At 31.6% G+C, this 22421-nt stretch overlaps 2 protein-coding genes across 4 annotated transcripts in view; one reads left to right on the top strand and one right to left on the bottom strand.

Moving 5' to 3' along the window:
- Positions 1–2780, top strand: part of LOC126748185 (protein adenylyltransferase Fic) — a 40167-nt gene extending 37387 nt beyond the window's left edge. Inside the window, exon 5 of the mRNA XM_050457236.1 lies at positions 2493–2780. Coding sequence (XP_050313193.1) covers positions 2493–2673 — 181 coding nt within the window. The 3' untranslated portion in view covers positions 2674–2780. The remainder of the gene's footprint in view (positions 1–2492) is intronic.
- Positions 2781–2819: 39 nt separating this feature from the next.
- The window catches only part of LOC126748186 (protein ABHD18), a 41549-nt gene continuing 21947 nt past the window's right edge, over positions 2820–22421 (bottom strand). For 2 of the 3 annotated variants that reach the window (XM_050457237.1, XM_050457239.1), the window contains 6 exons: positions 19498–19746; positions 19339–19428; positions 18810–18948; positions 18534–18761; positions 18244–18472; positions 2820–3109 (listed from right to left, as the gene is read on the bottom strand). In XM_050457237.1, the coding sequence (XP_050313194.1) occupies positions 3034–3109; positions 18244–18472; positions 18534–18761; positions 18810–18948; positions 19339–19428; positions 19498–19746 (1011 nt within the window). In that variant the 3' untranslated portion in view covers positions 2820–3033. Of the gene's footprint in view, positions 3110–18243; positions 18473–18533; positions 18762–18809; positions 18949–19338; positions 19429–19497; positions 19747–22421 lie in introns of those variants that run through there. The other variant, XM_050457238.1, reaches the window with a different exon arrangement.

The raw sequence follows: 22421 nt of genomic DNA, 5'->3' as shown, positions 1-22421 counted from the left end.
TTTTGAAGAAAATGAAATCCGAATTTTTGAAGGGGTTCTTATAGCTCGTAGGTACCTAGACATTCTTGGGGAAGTTATTCCAGAACTTCTTGAAGATAACTTTGCTCAAAGATGGATTTGTTAGATGACCTCCACGGTCCCGCGATCTGTCGATTATAGATTTTTTTTATGGGGGTATATACAAGATCAAGTGTATAAAAGGCAATGCAATAATCTAATAGAACTTCGAGACGCAATTCATTTAGCATTTAAAAATCTGAGAAGGAGACAAATTATTATTTTAAATGCTATTCAAAGGGTTACAAATATGTGCCAATTTTGTATCAGAGATGGTGGTCATTTTGAACATCTGTTGTAAAAATGTTTTGTTACATTGTTGTTTTGTTATATGGTTGTTTTCTTATAGTGTTTATTAAATTTATATATTTGTTTTTTATTTTCTTTTATTACAAAAAAAAAAGAATGATGCAATTCCCTATTCGTCGTTATTAATTTGTAACTTTTTATTTGTTTATTATTGTTATTCATGGCCTACTATTAAACAATGGATTTAATTTAGAAAATTGTTAGTTATTTGCGTATTTTTAAAAATAAGTCCATACTGTTATATATTTTTAAAAAGGTAAAAAAATGCTAATTTTATGAACTATAAATATATAGGGTGTTCCGTTTAAAAAAACATAAGTTTGGGTTATAACTCAAAAACTATTAATAAAAAAAACTATATACACCATTAGATTCTACGGAAAAAAATCTATAAGAATGAGTTTTTACTTTTACAAAAACTTTAAAAATAACGGAGATACGAACATTTCAAAAATGCCCTGTATCTTAAAAAATAAAAGGGCTATGAACATTTTGTTTTACCCAAAATGGGACACCTTGTACAATATCGATATTGTATATTTTAGGCATCTTGAAAAAAAAACAATTTTTTTTGTGAGTAAAATATTTACAGGCGAATTTAAGTCGTATATTTACATCAATAAATATTGCTAGAATCATGTTACACTGCTCAGCATAGTTTAAGATAAAAGAGAAATAGAAAAAATTTAAAAATTCAAATTTTTAGATATCTCTAGCCTTTGAGCATGAGTGTATAATATTGTAACGGTCTTAACAATCGCGAATAACTGCTCTTCTCCGGCATTCGTAATTTGCTTATCTTCAATTTTCATTGCTGCCGATTCTTTATTATTAATATTGGCAAAGAGGAGTTTGTTTGGGTAGGATCCAGTAGGTTAAGTTGTCTAAAAGAATATTATGATATTATGTAAAAAACTATCAAACGCATTTTCCAGATTTAAAAATATTGCTGAGGCTCTTTCATTTTTATTAATAATACTGTCAATAAACTTTGTTACTTTATAAAGTGCGTCATCCATGGATCCTCCTTGTTCAAAAAACTCTTGGGTGAAAGAATATAAAAATATAAAAAAAATTTTCCGTGACTTGTAATTTTGTCTTTTACGCAAATTTCCAATAATTTAGCAATGTTGTTATCATCAATGGGACGATAATTTTCAGGCAAATATGTTACTTTTTCGTTGTATGTAGGCATTATTAAAGTTTTAATTTTAATTTTTAACTGGAATAAATTCAGTATTAGGAAGCCTATGTATTTGTTAGAAAAATAAAGCAACAGCGGCCCCTTTATTTTCAGTTTGGCACATTTTTTTAGTCTCTTTATAAAATTTACCCTCTTTTGAGAGTAGAAACCGCCCCCAATTTTTTTTTCAAACGTGAAGGTATGTGTTGTGATAGTTCGCTGGAAAGGGATTAAAAAAAGGAATATGATTTACTCTTTCCTTTTGCATTTTAGTAAGCTAGAAAGCCAGAAAAATAATAAAATGTTGCCATTTTAGCAAATGGATTTTGCCTGCGCGGAATAAAAAGGAAAAAAATTAATTAATAAGGTTTTTCGTTTATTTGTCTGTATGTAAATAGTTACCATCGGTAGAACCGCCAACCACGTAACAGTCGCTGACCAAGATGGAAGCCAGGTTGAACAGCTGACGCGGAAAGCCAATGATAACAAACCACAAAATGTAAATTGTAATCGATCGCCAAATAAAATAGGTGTGACCGGATTCGATTAATAAATACTTCACTTTATTCTGATATGAGATTTCCGTCTTGTATTTTTCTAAGGCACGACTACGCCGCCTTAAATCTGTGATCTTGAAGGAAAATTTGTAAACTTACCGCTCTTCTAAAATTGTAATCAAGCGTTGCTCAGAAGTGTTGATTTTCGTTGAGTATGAATTGGCATGAGAATCCTTGTCGTCAAGAATATCCACACTAATTTTTTGTGTCTATCTCAAATGCCAGTAGGATATTTTCCAGAAGACTCATCATTATTTAAAAATCTATATTCTAATTACTTGTACACTACTGATTTTGGACATTCAGTTGCTTAATAAGGTATACCTTGGGTATATCAATATTGTGGCCAACTTATTATTTGTAACTTATTGTTTGTTATGTTTCAGAGAGAAGTATTACGATTCACTTAAAACCGCCAATATTGGGGATGTAAAGCCATTTGTTAGATTTGTGGCGCAATGTACTCTACAAATATTAAATATGTATTTATATGGAACAAGAGGTTTATCAATAGATCAAGCTCTTGATGGACCAGGACACCCAGGAAATGAAGTAGTTGGATATTAAGTAATGATGTTGGCAACAATTAGCTAAACAACGGACCAAAGAAGCATTTAGGGAATCCAGTTAATTATATTTAAATTAATGTAAATATATTAATGTTGTGTTATTAAGATTATTTATTTTTGTTAAAAAATAAAAAGACTGAAAAATATAACAGAAGTTAAAATAATTTATTCAACTAAAATATTTTTTACATCTATTAAACATTATTTTTTTAAATAAACATATCACAACTTGTTTAGTCAATTCAAGTACAATTCGAAATATGCGAATTAATACCTGCTGAGGTCAATTTGTTGAAAGGCACTTGGTGTTAACAATAACATATTAGGAACATAATATTAATTTAACTAACAACTGAAATTATATTTCATGAATATTTGGCGATAATGGGGCTGTCTTTTTCTCAGCTTTTTCGAACGCTTCTACTATTGCATCCCTAAAAATTAAAAAAAAAATACATTAATTACATCTTAAAAAAAGAACAACACTGCCAGGTTCACGGTGACTAGGGTATTAAATTATCAAAAATTAAATTTAATGCTCATGCATTAATATACAACAGACATTTATAGGCAAAGACATAAGTTCAACAGAGAACGACAATACATTGCCTCCGAGAAACAAATGCAATAACGCCGTGCGTCTAGTCCTTGGGTCCGACTATAGTAGCAGAAACGATATCGTTTCCTTTTTAACTTATGCCTTAATGTGGCCATTTATGCTTAGTTAGTCGGTCGTTCAGAAACTGTCCGTGATAGGCCGACTATCAACCGTGGTCAATACACCATATACCTACTATTCCTATACGCCCGGTTTCTTATTTCGAACATAAGAGGCATTTGAAGCAATCATTAGAGAGAAATATCCTCAATTCTGTATAGGGCTATCTCAACACCGACCATAGTCCCACTGCGTGTGCGCCAAACGTTGTGTTATTGGTCAATTTCTCGGATATCGATCGATAACCTAACCGTTCGCCATTATTTTTGTTGTATGCCTGTTTAGTTTTGTGTTTACTGTGTTTGGTTCATTTGTCATGTTTTTTGGTGGTTGAATTAAAGATTAAAACAACAGAATAGCAGTTAAAGTGAACATTTGCCTAAAAAGTGCTGTTTTTGTATATTCTCGTTTTGCGATTAAAAACATTCAAATATGCAACGCCGTCCACGCCGAGAACATTGTTTTCTTTGTTCATATTCAGACAAAAAGCAGTCCAATGTTACTTTACACAGGTATGTAACTATAATAGAGGAAAACTAAAGTAAATAAAGATAAAAAAAAATAAAGATATACATATTATTTTTAGGTTTCCAAAAGATCCTGTTACTAGGTCAGCTTGGATTCATTTTTGCGGCTTACATGAAAGCGCTGATGAGGTTAAAAATTTGTATTTATGCTCCTCTCATTTTAAGATTAGTGACTAACCGGAAGCAAGAGCCAATGATTTGGGAAATCAGCTTAAATTAAAACATAATAGTATTCCTTCAATTCTTAAAGCAAATGTGCATCATTTAAAACAATTTTCACACTCTATAATCAATATAATAATCGAGTCAATATCAACTGGCATTTACTGTCTGTTTTTATATAATTTAAATCATTAGTATGGTTTTTATAATAATAGATATATGTAATTTAAAGGTTCGGAAGCAAAGGCAGGAACTAGTCATTCAGATGTTATAATACCTGTTCAAGAATTAGAGCCTCAATTATTATCTCTATTGTTGGTTAGCTTAAAATAATATATATTTATTATAGATTTTGGCGAAGGATCTGGCCAGTCTGTCAAAGAATTGATACAATCAGCATAATCTGCTACATAGACCTGCCACAAACACCCAAGAAGAGACGGCTCTCCCTATATACCGCGTACCTAGATATATAGGTGATATTAAAACTCCTGATATTGCAACCCCACGAAGAGCAAAGCGAAGTTTGGAGAAAGAGTGAAGAAACTTGCAAGAAAAAAAATTAATGAGGAATCTTCAAAGATTAAGATTTTGAAACAACAAAATAGACGTTTGTTAAAGAAAGTATACACAATGCATGAATTGCTGAATGAACTCCAAAAGAAAAACTGAAAACTGTTGAGATAATTTGGTGGTAAGCGCCCCTAAGTACGCTTTTGTTTTTTTGTTAAATGTATCCTAATATGGCTAGAAATATTATAACACTACTATTGTTTTTAGGAAGAAATTCCAGAAATATTAAGCCAATTGATACATAAGAAGCCAACCAGAGTACATAAATATTTCCAAGAAATTAGAAAATTTGTCATCACTATGCAATATTATTCTACTGGAGCTTACAATTATGTGTGGAAAGTTTATAAAAATGTATTACCACATCCAAATACAATTGATGAATGGTGCAAAGTGGTAGATGGCGACCCAGGGTTTACTAAAGAGTCCCTGAATGCCATTACTTTAAGGAATAAAGAATCACCATTAATTTTAAATTTAGTAGTGGATGAAATGGCAATCAGAACCCAAATGGTTTTTAAAAATAATAGGTTTTATGGAGGTATTGATCTTGGATCAGGGCTTAACAATGTGGAGGATGATTCAGCAAAACTAGCTACCAGTGCTTGGGTGTTTATGGCAGTAGGCATAAATACTTTTTGGAAAATGCCAATAGGGTATTTTTTAATAGATGGCCTTAATGGGTCTGAAAGAGGTAATCTATTAAAAAATGCCCTTTATTTAATTGAAGAAACTGGGGATATTGTGCATTCAATTACTTTTGATGGGGACGCTGTAAATCTTACTATGTGTAAACATCTTGGGGCAAATTTTGACTATTTTTCTAAAGACTTCAAACCTTGGTTTTTGAACCCCTACACACAAAAAAAGATCTATGTCTTACTTGATTCTTGTCACATGATTAAATTAGTTAGGAATACCTTGGGTGACAACAAAGTTATTGTGGACTCTGAGGGGAATCAAATTAAATGGTCCTATTTTGAACGTTTATTAAATATCCAAGAGGATTAAGGCTTACATGCTGGGACCAAACTAACAAAAAAAACATTTATTTTACAGATAATAGGATGAATGTAAAGTTGGCTGCTCAAACATTAAGCCAAAGGGTTTATAATGCATTTCAGTTCCTTGAAGCGTTGGATTATCCACAATTTCATAGCAGCATGCCAACTGCAACTTTTGCACTAAATTTTAATAATATATTTGATTTATTAAATTGTAGAAATAAGTTTAGTCTGGTCTCAACATTGCACTAAATGTTGATTCTTTCGCTTTTTTGCAGGAACATGCAATAAAATTTGAAAATTACATTGTAGGATTTAAAACTTCTTCTAATCAAGCAATATTAATTCAAGGAGGAAACTTGGATTTTTAGGCTTAATTATATGTTTAAGAAATGCATTTGAATTGTTTGAAATTAAAAGTGTATGGGCTGGAATATTTACTAACTTTTAAATTAAACCAAGATTTTCTTAAAACATATTTCAGTGCCATCAGGAGAAAAGGGGGATTCAATGACAATCCAAATGCATTTCAATTCCAAACAGCATATAAAAGGCTGCTGGGCTCTTACTCCTTATGTGGAAAATGTAGTAAAGTACATCGCCGGATTTGTCGTTCGGAAAATTTTCAGCAAAACAAGCATGTGTAAGCTTTGTTTGAATTTATTAATAAATAAAGAAAAGAAAAATATTCCACTTCTTATCAAATTAAAAAATAGAGGTACTTATTTGATTCCGTCAGACGAAGCAATAAGAATTTGTTTAGTTCGAGAAAGGATTTTTAGACAAAACCAATCAAAAGTATTTTAAACAAAAAATATTGAACAACATTTATTACAAACATTTTTAGGGCAGTTCAAAACTTATTTGATTGTGAACAAATGAATGTTCATGTTTTGTCCTAAGATGTTTTAGACAATCATAAACACCAGTTAACAAAGCTGATAATATTTTTTTTAAATTAGGCTTTTTTATGAAGGAAAAATAATTTCCCAAAATACGGAAAATATTCGTCAAAAATACACAAGATTAATAATTTTTAAAAATCAATAAAAAGGTACCTATGTATGTATTTATTATTTGTAATAAATATTATTTTTTTGTTACGTTTAAGTTTTAATATGTAATACTTTTTGATATTTATTTTAACACATACAATAAATTACTCCTTGATTGTGGGTTAGTTTCTTTTTCTTTCATTTGTGGTAAGTATACCTATGATATGTAAAAAGGTTGATGTACCAACATACACTGCTTTCTTTACCAAAAAAGGGTAGGGAGTGGCAAAAAGTCGCATTATTTTACATCATTATTACCAAACGCCTGTTCTCCATAATTAACAAAAAAAATATATAATTATACCATAATATCCTCAATTTAGGTAGTAAATTTATTAGATTAAAGTCAACCCCTTGGCTTTTTTCTTACGACCATTTCAGCCGAACGCCTAGCAAGAATAATGGGTAAATAATAAACAGTGCTAAAAAGAAGACGAAAAATAATCGCTCTGTATATTGCATGATGTGCCGTGAAAATTATCACGTATTTTATAATTAAATTATGGTTTATTAATGAATAATATTTTGTTTACATCATATATGTAATGCTTTTCTTTCGTACATCATACAGGGCAATAAAATCTACATGCATTCTCAGATGTAAATTATATCAAATTGGCGCCCAAACTCGACTAAACCCCGCTCGAAGAACCGACCAATTGCAAATTAAATATATTTAAGCATGCGCGTAAAATGAATGGTCGGCCTATGACTTATGGGAAAATCATATCTCTGTCGCAGATTTGTTTGCTGCGTTAACTGGCGGCAACCGGGTGTATAGGAATAATAGGTATATGCAATACAAACGTTGTTAATTTTTTGATTAATGGACGAATACGATATATGCCAAACAATTCTCTTGAATTTGCTACAAGAGAGGTAATGCCACCGCACTTTTGGCGGTTGCAATTAAGGTAACTCAAAAAATTATTTTAATATGGCCCATATGAATGTTTCAAGTTTTTCTTTAATTTAGTTAAACCCCATATTACCAAGAGATTACAGTAATGTAAAAAGCTATTATTTTATGAATACAAATTTGGCGATAAAGCAAATTAATATAAATAATTAATTTGCTTTATCGCCAAATATTTTGTAGACAAAGCTATAAAAAAATAATATAAAAACATAAAATAAAAATACGTACTATAAATCTTTATACAACAAAATAAAAATTGTACATAGACATAATATAATTATAGTACATAGAGGTAGTACAAATAGAAAAGAGTCAAAAATCTAAATAAAAGTATATTTGTTATCACTTTAAAATTCGATTTCGCTTTTTGAAAAAGGTTTTATTTAATAAGGTAATTATTATTTAATTAAAATAATTATTAAAACTTTAAAATTCAAATGGACATAGATTAAATATACAACTTAAAACTAATCTTACAGAAATAACTTATAATTATTATGTGTGCTGTACTTATACAAAATAGTACAGCTGCGTCAGCGGTTCCTATGATAAAGGAATCAGGCCACCGGTTTGCTAATCGGTAATGGTAATGTGGCCAATTCCTAGAACTGCTGACTCGTTCGTTGCGAAATAACACACGCGTGTGGTTTTTTATTTCAACATATAACATATTGATAACGTTCAATGTTATTAAATAAAAAAGTGCTGCATTTAAGGTCGTCTCAGTAAGAGTAATGTCCAAAGCCTTGCAAAATGTGAGAAAGGGAATATACAATTTTTTATCCTCTTTAACACGGAGAATAATTTTTCAACTTCAAATGTTGACATAGGTGTGGTTACCAAGACTTCCAGCAGTTTAATAGTTTCTTGAAAAGGAGTTTTTATTTCTTCCGGTGAAACAAACAATAAAAGAATGGCTTCGGAAATTATTTGAAGTTCTTCTCTTTCATAAAGTACTTGCAGTTCCGTGTTTAGAAGGGTTTATTCTATGAATAGATAAACTTTGTCTGTCTCAGAATGCAATTTGTCTGGAAAGCTTTTTTAATAACTAATCAAATGCTCTTTCATAAATAATGCAATAGCTACTAGATGTCCTGTAAAAGCAAATCGAACCCTAATGTGTTGCAAAATCGAATCATAAACTTCCAAGACTTCTAGTTTTTTATTCATTGAAACAGATATATCGGAACGAGGAAAAGTTTGCCTTTTGGAAAAATAGGTTCATGGGTTTCTACAAGCTCCGAGTCAAGTGTGTCAATAACTGTATCGATTTCATCACGAATTTGTTGTAGATCTTGTTTAGTTTTAACGGGGTTAGTATTAAACATCTGCAGTTGCTTAAATATTATTTCAACATGTGGCATGATTTTACTAAACACTGTTAACCAAAAGATGAATATTTGTCCTTCAATCTAAGTTTATATGCACCGGCAATGCTTGCATTTAATTTAATATTTTTATCGTTCTCTAAAATATTCATAACTTTTATTAGCTCGCTATAGATTTTATAATGCCTCTTTAAATAAGATTCATTTGATGTGAATAGCAATGTTTGTAGTTTGCAAATAAATATTTTTCGTTAATCATTTTTTGTTACTGATTACTGACGCATCATCATACCTTTGTACTTTTAATTTATTTGGCGTATCACTAATCAAAGGAAGCTATTAAAATGGCACTGAAAGAAAGTTAAAAAGTTTAAGATATTAAGTCAACGAAGGTTTAAAAATTTTCAGAATCTTTCTAATGGCTTACGGGAGACAATATATCTACAAAATAATTACTAAGGGACAGTTGTCTGGAACATCCGTAGTTTTATCGGCAATTGCTAGATAATTTGTTTTTTTTTTACCTCTTTAGGCACTTTTAAGTGGTAATTACCAAGCATACAATCTAATAGTTTATTTTGAATAGTCCGAGAAGTCCCTTTAAACACTGTTGCTTTGTCAAAATGATCTTATTAATCTTTATCTAATTGAGAACTAAAATTTATTAATTCCCGAGAAACTCCTTCGAAATCCTCCTCGGTCATGATGAATTGGAAGAATTCATCATGACCTCGCAAGGCTAATTCTAAGACAACACAAATTCCGATTTGAAATTTCTCCTCTGACGCGGGTATGCCGAAAAAGAATTTGCCAGTAAATTGTTTAATTTATTAATTTTCCCTCAGTCTCAAAAAATACTTAAAAGTACAGTTTAAATTTAGGTACTAACCACCCAACACTTTAATGCGAATTCACGAACCTAAAATGCAAAATGCATTATAAAAGGGCTCAAAACAATATACCCGAGCCACACGCGTTTGTGCTCGGTTCCAACGTATCCCGTCGTATTAAAAACACAACGGCGGCGTGACCTGGACTGACCCTTTCAAATACATCGGCATATTAGCAGCGAAGCCGTTTCGCAATATGCTCGGATGGCTTGAATTATTTCCTTTTTTTGTTACGATTAAAATTATTTAAATTATATATGCCGACAATGCATTGTTTTTTCAGTTGTTTGGTTGAATATTGTAGTTATTATTGAGATTAAAACAAATTTTAAAAATACATAATAAGAATTTTAAAATATATGTAATACCTTTTACGACCAGTGCCCTGGCTCAATGGCCCCTTAAGACGAGCGGCCACTGAGTGTGATTGACACTGATGTCAGTTACATTATTTTAAAGGACATATGTGCCTTCCGGCACGGACACAATGTTTGGGAAGGCGGACAATTTGGGACCGGGCACTCGGGCGCTTCCACGAAGCGAGTCGGGTTGCCCTCCTTTCAAATTAGATCTAACAACAGCCTGATACACCTGCTAAGTCTATCAGATGAAGTGTTAGAAAAACGAATCAAAGGTCTTATGGAGAGACTTAGCTATCAAATCACTGCTGAAAACGTGTTTCGATGAGCAATTTGAGAGAGTGGCTGAATGTTTTTTTTTTCGTTTTTTGGTCTTGTGATTGGCACATTTAGCCACGTGTTCTAATATAGCAACTCATTCATAATAAACCAGGTTGCTAATACAGTAGTCCTATGGTTGGAACCTTTGGTGTGATCCTCAAATTACGAGACAGGTTTACTACTAACCAAAACTCTCTAACGATGTAACTAATAGAGCGGAAACAGCAATGAAGCATGGCCGAACAAATTTTAAACATAAACTAAACTATATAAATGACTATAAGGGATTGGACCTTTATCCCTGTTAAGAATGTTTTTTTTTCACTTTTGAATATTGCTAAACTTTCGTATGCATCTAATTTTCTATTGTTATTAACTGGTTTAAGTAATTTTAAGTTGTCTATTCCTACAAAGTGACCAATATTTAAAACATGTTCAGCCACACTTGACTTTTCAACTCTTCCATATTTCACATGAGCTACATGTTCTTCTTTAAATCTAACATTAATTGATCTTCTGGTTTGTCCTATGTACTTTTTATCATAATCGTTGCAATTAATCTCATAGATCCCAGACTTTTCATTGGTCTTTATTTTATCTTTTAGGTTTCCTAAAAGATTTCGTAACTTGGCCGAACTTTGATAGACCATTCTTAGACCTAAGTCTTTGAAAACTCTATCAAAGCCTCTCGTCAAGGAATAAAATATATCTCGTCAAATAGGATCGTATGATATTGCAACAAAAGTTTGCTTATTTTAATTTTTTTGAAATGTGGCAGAGTTTTTAAGATTAACTTTAAACCTACGTCTTGTAATCAGCTTATAAATAATCTTATCGTCATAACCATTGACCCCAGCAATTGTTTTAATTGTTGCTTTTTCTTTATTAAATCTGCTATTACTTAGAGGAAAAGAGATCACACGATGTACTAAGAATGCATGCTAGCCATTTTATGTTGAAAACAACCAAGAACTGGCTGCTAACAATTTAACAAAATTATACATACCCAAATAACTATTTTCTGAGTATGTTTGTTGTATGTCTGAAACACGATGTGCTAAGCAATCGCTAACACTCTTACCCCTACAAAAGCCAAATTGATAGGTTGGAAAGATGCCATTAGACTCACACCACCACTCCAGACGACTTTTTAAAATTCGCTCAAGAGTTTTATTAATACATGAGGACAAAGTTATTGGTCTGAATATACCTGGTTTACCCGGCTTATTAATTAAAACTATTGCGGAATTAATATGTTCTCCATCAATAATAACACTATTAAAGGCTTTAATTAAAAATTGTTTGGCAGAATTAGGAAGATTTAGCTACATGCTGTATGTGATATTGTCGGGACCAGGACTTGTATCTTTATGTCTTTTAAGATGAAAGTTTGTTTTCTCGGAATATCTTGGTAAACCGAAATAGGTGCTCCTTATCATTATATTGTCAACCAGAGATTTCCGGATGCAGTTTACCCTAGTACAAATTTTTGTTGGAGAGCTTTGAGTATTAAGACTACTACAAAAGTTAATCCACCTTCCTTTAGATTTCTTTTTAAAGTATAGTTTGCTTATATTTTGTGTTTTTCTTTTGGGGAAAAGTTTATTAGCAACTTCTGTTATTATATTAGAAATAAGTTCAATAATTTCATTATTTGTATTCAGGTTTATTTGTTATACAAGACATTTTGTGATCAATTTCGTGTCTATAGTTATTCCAGTTAGCTTGTGTAAGTTTCCAACCCAAATGCTGTATAGAAATATTAGTATTGTTAACGTTAAAGTTATTTAAATTCAAGACAATTGGGAGATGGTCTGAACCATATGAATCTTGAAGTACCTTCCAATCTGAATATTGAATCAGATTGGATGAAATAATAGTAACATCAATAGCAGAATTAGATTGATTAGGACCACCAACTCTGGTTGGTTGCCCTTGATTCCTAATAACTAAATTCTGAAAATTATCTAAGGAGTTAATTAGTGTAGTACCAAAATTATTAGAGCTATCAGAACCCCATGCTGTATGATGGGCATTGAAATCCCCACCTATAATACAATGCTCCTTTAAATGTGAGAATATTCGTTCGTAGTCGGAAATAGATACCTGAACATTGGGAGGTCTATAAATAGACACTAAAGTACAAAAGTACACACACAAGTACTAAAGTATCGTTTAAAACATCACTAACACATTTAAGAATTTCTGAAATATTAGTAATGGTGTTAGAATTGAGAGATTGACTTAATCCATTTTTAATGTTTTCATGTATTTTTTGTTTCAGTTGTTTTGAATTTTCACATACACCCATTGTTCCATAAAAATCAAAAATTATAAAATAAGAAATACCTACTGACAATTTAGCTATTATGTTTTGTTAAAAAATGCAGCTTTAGTTTTTCCTTGAAACCCGCTACTGACATTTCTTTTATAGGATTCGGAACAAGGTCATTGTAAATTGCCACAGCATTATACAGAAAACTACGACGAAAGAAGGCTGTTCGATATCTAGGAATTGACAACTTATTTATAAATTTTAGATTTGCTTAATGAAAATTTTCCAGAAAAGTAAGTTTTTCGCGAAGGTAGGGAAGAGTAGACGACGCTAGCAGTCTATGCATAAAAATCACCAATTACAAAGAGAATAGATTTTCCACGCGTAGCCAACCAAGTTCGCATAGCCTTGCAGAGACTCTATCATACTTTCTTAGTCCATAAATAAATCTGCAGCCTTGATTTTGCATCTTTTGCAAACGGTACGCAGTGATTTTTTCTAAACATGGAAAATAAACTTTAAAAGTATTGCAATAATTCATAATAGGTAATACTAAAGACTCACACAGTTTTTTCCTTACTTTAAAATTAATTATATTTCTGTTTGCATACAATGGCTTTAAAGAATAGTATGACTTTTTAATGACATTAAAAACGTGTAACTTAAAGCGCAATTCATCATCCAAAAGCAATCCAAGATTTTTTGTACACTTAATCATACTTAGCTGATTACCTCCCACAAGAAGGTTTAAACCGTCCAATGCAAATCTTTTTTTGTTCTTAGAAGTAAGGCATATAACACAACACTTTGAGGGATTGAGTTTTAAATTATTTTAAGAGGAAAATAAGGAAATTGTAGAAAGATCGTCGTTTATTTTATTTGATGCCTCTAATAGAGATTCAGCTTTAAAAGAATGATAAATTTGCATATCATCCGCGAACCCCTGGATCTGGCAGTATTTTACAACTTTAAACAAATCCGAAACATACATCAGAAATAAGAGAGGTCCCAAAACAGATCCCTGAGGTACTCCAGATGTTATATATTTGATATTTGAAAAAGTCTGATCTTCCAAGACCACCATTTGCCTTCTGTTGCATAAGTAGGATTTAAAAAACATTTGGGAAACATTATCAAAGCCATAATAAGCCAATTTTGCCAAAAGCAAATGATGATCCAAGGTGTCAAATGCTTTGGAAAAATCAAGCATTATAAGTGCTGTGGAGTCACCTTTATCCATTGCAGAAATTATCTCTTGGGTAACGTTTAGTAAGACAGATGTCGTGCTATGTTGTTTTCTAAGCCCAGATTGCTTATGCGGAATAATATTGGAGGTGAAAAGTAATAAATTTGCGGCTGTATAAACTTTTCCAAAACTTTAGCGTCAACTTGGGCTAATGGGAATGAAAAATTTAGATCATGCTTAAATTGCTTATTCTGAAAATTAGCAACGTCTTCCGGGCAACTACCTAACGGGCTATAAATTGAAGCAAAATAGTCATTAATTTTGTTTGGATCTCGGAGATTTAAAGGAATAGAACGATTAGAGACATTTTTTAGGCTTAGATTATTAATAGCTCTCCATAACTGTTTACTATCTCTGATGTTCTGATGAAATTCCAGATAATTTCTTTTCTTGCCAAATGTTTAGACTTTTTAAAACTTGACAATGTCTTATTTTTTTCTTTTATAAAAAGCATGTGCACATTTGCAGTTATCTACGAGGTATAAGGCTTAGAAATTTTTGACGTCGTAAAGGGTGCATGTCCATCAAATAATGAGCAAATATTATTAGTAAGATACTGAATTTTTTCTTCTAGATTATTGATATTGTGTATTACAGTTGTGTGGGATAATTCCCACACAACTTTATTCAGATCCTTATAAAAATCATCTTTATTAAAATGTTTAAAATTACGATAGAGTTTCGTTTTTATCTCCATACTCTGTGCCGTAATCTCGATACTACAGAATATAGCTTGATGGTCACTAATTAAATCCGCGTTAATTACTGCTGTACTTGTAACATTTGAAGGTTTATTAAAATAGATAACATCAATGTGTTTGAGCAATACCAGCAATAAGAGTAGACTCATTTATTAACTGAGTAAAATCATAAGCTGTAAGACAATCAAGTAAAATATTATTTTTTAAATGATTAACATTAACATCATCCAGGATAATAACATTCTCATACTGTAGACACGCATATGATAATATATCATCAAGAGATTCAACACAACGCCCTAAATCTGACCTTGGTGGTCTATAGACTGTTCCAACAAGAAAAATTGTCTTGCCTATATTTACTTTAATAAATAAACACTCTAAATCGTCAGAAAAGTCAATGTCAGCAAAAACTAAAGAGCTTTCAAAAATCTGTCGTACATAGACAGCCACGCCCCTATTCCTACCACGTCGATTTTTTACAAAAAACTTGTAGTTCGGTATCAGAAAATTATCAAACTCAGAATCGCTCAACCAGCTTTCAGAAATACACATAATGTCAGTATTGGTTAACGTAATTAAATTTACAAGATGATCAAAGCCTGTAAACAGTGATCGGACATTTAGATGCCCAAAGTTAACATTTTTAACCGTATTAGCTTTCATATCAGTTTACCAAAAATACCCAGCAGACCAACAAATTATAACAAAACAAAAGAAAAATAGCTGTCTCATTTATGTCCAGTGAGCTTGATGTTTCTTTTCACTCAGTCCCTGATCTCACTAAGGAGTGTGCTTCTTGGCACTCCCAGTGCAGGTTCTAATCCGATGTAACGTGCCGTAGAGCCTTTTCATGCAAGTTCATCACTTTTCTCATTTCCTGAAAATGAATATTAGTAAGTGAATTAACATATGTTATGAAAAGTATGAGCCCTGTAACTGTTCCCTGTAAAATACAAATCAAAATCCTGACATTGATTGTTTTTTGTCATTTGATTGGTCACTAAATTCATGATTTATTTTTAAAATTGGTTTTCTATCCACCAAATAATTCTTAGACCTGGAATACCGAACCCCTAACTCAGGGAGTCATGACACACAGTGTCAAAAGCCTTTGCTTAGTCTAGAAACATTTTTTAAATTTTTATCTAAATTTTCACTTGTCTGGTCAATTCATATCGTCAACAGCATCAGATGTTCTATATAGGTTTTCAGAAGGCAAGATCGACTCTTTGTATTTGTACTTTATTTTTTTGTAGACTGGATGAATCGTTACCACCAGTATTGTAAATTCAGGTCTCTCGGATCATGAGGCTGTTATTATTAATTTTAATATTATCTCAAATCGTCATCAACAATCGAAGGACTAAAAAAGAGTATTTTTAAAAGCTAACTTTCGAACCTCTGCCAGCATATGAAATGTTACTACATGGAATTCTGCTCTTTTACACCGCGACCTTCGATAAAGCATTCCGTTTCAGATTTGCAAGAGAAGAGTAAGTAAAGTTTGGTTTACTCGAGGTTTGAAAGTGTCTTCTCTTAATATGAGGTGTTTGTAAATATTTAGAAATTACTTTAATTTGCGTGAGAGTTGTGTGTTGTAAGGCATTTAATAGGTAGCAATAGATCTTGTCCATATACAAATTTAAACATTTTTTACATCACTATTGTTGCTAATATGAAAAACCCTCTGTTATTAATTTAGGCATTGTTGATCTGTTCAATGTTATGGACAACCCATCTAGTAATCTTTTTTTAATTTCCTACTGACAAAAGAAATGAACTAAAAAGTATATATTAAAATTCTGCAAGCACTTCATGATGCCTTGCTTATGTTTATCAGATACCAAATTTTCTGAATTAAAGTTTTATTTCGGATATGTTTTCTAGTAGTGTTAAATTGGCCAAGGTTGTGCCTCTTTTTAAGAATGGTGATATTGAATCTCCCTCCAACTAGCAACCAATTTTTCTCTTATCAACAATTTTAAAAATTATCGAAAAACTTGTCAAGTATCGGATGGGTTTTTTGAAGAGAAATTAAGTTTTATCAACAACAATTTGGCTTCCAAAACGATCTTAATACCAACGATGCATTTTTTTCATGGCAGCCTATATCTAAGGCTTAACAAGGATATTTGACAAAGGCTTTCTATTGTGTTGATTACGAAATTCTGTTGCGCAAGCTGGAGATTTATGGATATCGTGATATTGCCTTGAGATGGCTTATATCCTATCGCTCTGATAGATACAAGCCATCAGATCAGGTAATGGGATTACGAACCTATCACCGTAGGGTGCCTCAAGGTTCTGTCTTGGGACCATTGTTTTTATGTGTTGTTAATGGTCTTCCAAATTTGAAGATTTCTGGAAAATTTAATATATTTTCTGATGATACTAATGTCTTGTGGAACAACACATCAAAGGCTCGGATCTGAATAATCTTGGAGATTAGTGTAAGGCTAACTTGCTAGAACTCGTAGTAATTTTTCTAAGACCAATATCCTAACCTTTAAGTATCAGTTCCCTGTGTCCACTTTTAAATCTGAGGTTCAAGAGATTCACAACTTGTTAGGTATCTTGAATGATTTAATATTAAAGTTTTCTACGCACATCGCCGAGACAGAAAAGAGGCTCGTGGTTGCTATGCTGTTTTGGTGATAGCTTGTGAATTGGGTGGCAGGATTACTAGGGACGTTTATTATACTTTAGCATTTGCTTCTGCAGGTTTTGTAGCGAGACTCTATTTCAAAAGCCTCAAAAACGAATAGTTATATTTATGTATGGGTTAAATCATTTTCAATCTTGCAAACATTTTTCAGTCTCAAAAAATATTAACACTGCCATCTTTACTTATTCTAGAAACCTGTTGTTTGATCTATTCTCGATTTAATACAGTTGTAGCTTCTAATAATATTAATTTTACGAAGTTGTCATATTGTACGTTTGCCTGTACCTCTCTCAACATTAATTAATAATTCTTTAATTTATTATAGTAAAAATACATTTATTAGGAAATGAAAGCGTTTGATACTGGGGAAGGCATATTATAGACTGTTAGAGTATTTAGAGGATAATACCTAGTTTTTGCTTTGTTTATAACAATGTAATTCATTGAAACAATAAAGCTTTCTTTATCATTATTATTGTTATTATTATTATCTGTTAATATTTTGTTTACTGAATTTTTAATCATAAAAATTCTTGTACAACAAAACAAGAACAAAAACAAAACATCTGCCTTACATGCTATAACTAAAGGGCGGAGGAAATACGAACAGTGGTAAGGAAAATGGGTATATTGAGCCACACTATAATAATGAACGGAACTCACGGATTACAAGTCAATAACTAAAACATAAAAGAAAAACAGTCCAAAAACTTTAAAAACTATTAAGGCTTTACATTGTTATAACAATATATTATTAATAGAAGCTCGCTCAATCTTCATCAACTTGTTAGATTTTAGGTCAAATAAATTAATATTTCTTACCTAAAAATATGTCTATACCAGATATAGGCACCAACATGTCCGCAATCTAGATATTTGACAGTAGCTCCATGCCAAATTTCGTCCAGCTTTGAAACTCCTCTTCTAGGAACATATCCATCTGTTCTAGCTGTTATTGAAATAATAAGAGATGTATCAACTGGCACAGAAAAGTTTCTAAGATGGGTACATTCATCCATCATTCCTCTCATAAACCATAGAGCTTCCTTTGCTTAAAAAGCATACATAAACAGCTTGAACATGTCGTGATATTAATAATGAGAATTTTTTACCTCTTTTCTTCATTTCAATTATTTTTTTGCTGGGAACAAAGGGAGGAATTTTTTTTATAGTATCAAGTTTTGGAAGTATGTTTTTCCTGGGACGAGTAGACTGATAAGCCATGGTTTGGCAACTACTTTCGCTTCCGTTTAGTTTTATCATATTTACCAGTTCATATGGTGACACATAACTTGGTTTCAGTTCATCCACCAAGTCCATTTCATATTGTACCTCATAATCTAAAAATATATTATTTTTTTTTGTGGCAAAAATATTTGGAATACAACCTGTAAAACTCTTGCTAAGGTTGCAGGCGAAGGGATCATCAACTATTTTACAAGCCTTTGAGAGTTCTTCACAGTAAACTTTATCACTCATATATTGAGCCTGGAGCATGTCCCAATTTATAGATTCACTCATAACCCCCTAAGAAAATATTTATTTTGTTTTATAATTTAAAGTTTATAAAGTTAAAAAATATTTTAGTGAATTGTGCTTCTTTTGTTACTTTATTGCAAATATTTTCTTGAATATTATGGCATATTTTTCCAATAAAATTATTTATTTCTTCTGTCACTTTTAAGAAGTGGTTTAGTAAGAACGAGAAGTTTACTTTTACTTGTATGCTTTAGGCGTCACTCGAAATTCAGACTTTAAAATGATGTATAAGGCTTCCCTTGCTTAAAAACTACCAATTAATAAAATGAAATAATTTAGTTTATTATCCAAGAAGGAAAACAATTATCTCTCTAAGCAAATGTAAAATATATTTTTTATAATTAAGAGTAGACTTAACAGTAGTGACATAACTGTTACCTCAGTGAAAACAGATGATGCTGTGGACCAACTTAAACAAGGAACTAGCACTAAAGGTTTCGGCCAATTACTTGCTGCAAGAGAAGCCATCTACAAAAAGTAAAATTTAATAAAAAGCAATATGAATGTATGCTTGAAATATATTTCAAAAATACTTACATGGCCGCCCATTGATATTCCAGTTATACCAAGTGGTCCGAAACCAAGCTGCTCGCACCAATTAAGTAATACAAGACTTTCCAAAATTAAGCATCCACCCATAACAAAAATATCTGATACATGGTGAACACTTGAACGAATTTGATCTTTTGGCTTTCTCAGGCCATAAAATGGATTTTCTAATATAATTGCTCCTATACCTGATTTTAGTAAGGGCTTTGCCATTATGTTTCTTCTTCTCCAGAAATACTACGGTAAAATTAAATAAAGGTTATTAAAAATATTGGTTATGTCTTGACGAAAACGCAAATTTAAAAAAAAAAATAAGAAAAGATGCAAACTGTAAAAGCAATTGTAAAAAGAAAGTTGTAGATTCAAGGGATTGTGATATGCCACTCAAGCTTTCACAGAAGTTGTGCTTTGCAAGCTAGAAATGCAAATAAAAGTAAAATTGACTTATTATCTTAATAGCAAAATATGCCTTAAAAAAAGGATAACCCAATACAAATCCCGACAAATACAGATCTCCGCAATAATGGTATTTAAAAAAAATATATTTAAAATTCATCGATTTCAATCACATTGTGGATGAATACAAAGTTTATAGCATAAAAATATAATACTCTAAACCAAGTTAAATCCTTGAAAATCATGGATTAGATTAAATACATTTTAATTTGAGGATTATGAAAAAAAATGTTGACGAACTACTTGTAATCCTTCAGTCAATAGAAAAAAAACTATTTCTTTATATTGTCTGAAACGCATATGGTTTACAACGTCGTTGATTTTAAATGGGGTATTGTGTAATTTCAAATGAGCACTCTAAACAAATTTGATGACTGCATGGCTTATATCAAAGAGGAGTATTATAGGTCCTCGAAAGAAAAAGCATAAAATTCATTAAAGCTAGTCTGTAAAAAAATGATTAATTAATAAATCTTTGCAACTTACACAAGCCATGCTCTGACGAAGACCGTATTTAAAGAAAGTATTGATGTTTTGAATTTTCAAATACATGATGGTAACCGAGTCTATATACATGTGACATTAATATAGGGTATAGACTTACTTAATATACCGGGTGGTGCGTCGCCAAGCGGAACATAGGAAAACCCATGTAAATTTTAAGGTGGTCAATTATTGGCTTCCCTGTACATTTTATTGAAAAAATGTAAGACAACTTTTTGAAGAGACCAATCTGGCAAACCCTCGTGCAAAGTTTCAAAAAATTTTAATAAGGAAATCTTGAATTATTCAATTAAATGTAATTGCAAAATTAGCAAATTTTCGGTTCAGGTAAAACCAAACCGACACAAAATAGAGATCTTAATATTCTACTAGTGTGAAGGAAAACAAGATGGTTAGTACGAGGGTTCTTGGGCAAGAGGTAAATAAACATCATACAACGGTATTGCGCACTTTAAAAAAAACACAAATATTATTCGTATAAATTCGAAAAACATCAAGAGCTGCAGGAAGGAGATGAAGAGCGAATAATGGCATTTTGTTTTGAAATGATGGAAAGAGCAAATAATGATAGGAATTTTTTAAGAAATATTTGTTTTAGCGATGAATGTACATTTACCCTCAAGAATGAACCAAATGTTCAGAATTGCCAGAATGTTCAGAATTCTGTCGTATGATGCCTTGGTCTAACATTTTTCCTACCTGTGTTTTCACTTCTTCTTTGTGGATTTGTGGGTACCTATAAGATTTGGTAAAGATAGGTCTGCTGTTATTGGTTTCGATTACATGTTTAACTTCGTTGGTAAATGTTAAGGTGTCTCCTTCGAGATAGAAAATATCTTCAAATTCCAAGCAGATTTCTATTATAACTTCTTCTTCCGGGTTATGATGTTCAGTTTTTAATTGACCTTTTATAATATTATGCCTTCTGTCTATTGGTTCGGGTATGACATTGTCTTGTGCATTGAGGCTGATGATTGGATTCGATGAATCTAAAGTTTCTACGGTTAACTCGGAGAAATCTATTTTCTAAGGAATTGCATTAATAATTGTTGTTAAAAATTCACCTTTTTCATCGACGTGTATTAGGGCATGAGGAAGCCTAACTTTTTGTTTTTCTTGTCCTAACAAGATAGCATCGGTATTCGAAAGATGACATTTTAATTTAACAATTTTTTCGGTGCGTGAGTCAATTGAAATGGTATTTGGGTTGTATATATTGATATATTGGGAGGGTTGAGTTTCGGATGGAAAGGTATTGGAAGTTGCTTTTATTGTTAAGGGTGTTGTTTTAAAATTTGTAAAAAGTTGTTTTGTATTTAAATCAATTGTGCATTGATAATGTTCTAGAAAATTGATAATGTCCAGGTTAAAAATGAAAACTTTATGCGGGTCTTTTGCATCAAAAGGAACTAGAGTAGATTCGGTAATTTGCGATTTTTGGTTGGTTATGCCTTGTATGGTAATATTTTCTTTAAATCTTTGGGGGTCGTCTAGATTCAATGTTTGAATAGTATTCTGAATGTATAATATTCTGGTTGTTGTTTTCCGGAGGGTGCTTTTGATCTGAAAGTGCCCGAATATTTTGGTAGTCGCTTTCAGGTATTACGGTGTCTTGACTAATTTCCTCGTTTTGGTTATTATAAGAATAATAATTCTGATCTTCTTCTAAGTGGGATTTTTGATTATTATCATATTCGTTGGAGTCTGGTATATCAGAATTATTAGAATTTATATGATGGGTACGATGTTGATTGTTGTTTACATAAAGTCTGGCAAGTGGATCTGAAACAGCGGCAGGAATGTGGTCCAAAATATTCGACGTTGCCACGTTTAACCTCAAAACATAATTGTGCGGGACTTACTTTTTAATAATATGCAATATAAGATTTTTTTGCAATCACAAGGTATAGAGGGTAAAATGTTAAGAATTATTATAATCTAAATAGTTATTC

Source organism: Anthonomus grandis, chromosome 22 (assembly GCF_022605725.1).
Source record: "Anthonomus grandis grandis chromosome 22, icAntGran1.3, whole genome shotgun sequence".
In the NCBI taxonomy this organism is placed as follows: domain Eukaryota; kingdom Metazoa; phylum Arthropoda; class Insecta; order Coleoptera; family Curculionidae; genus Anthonomus; species Anthonomus grandis.
This window is presented reverse-complemented; position numbering and strand designations above follow the sequence as displayed.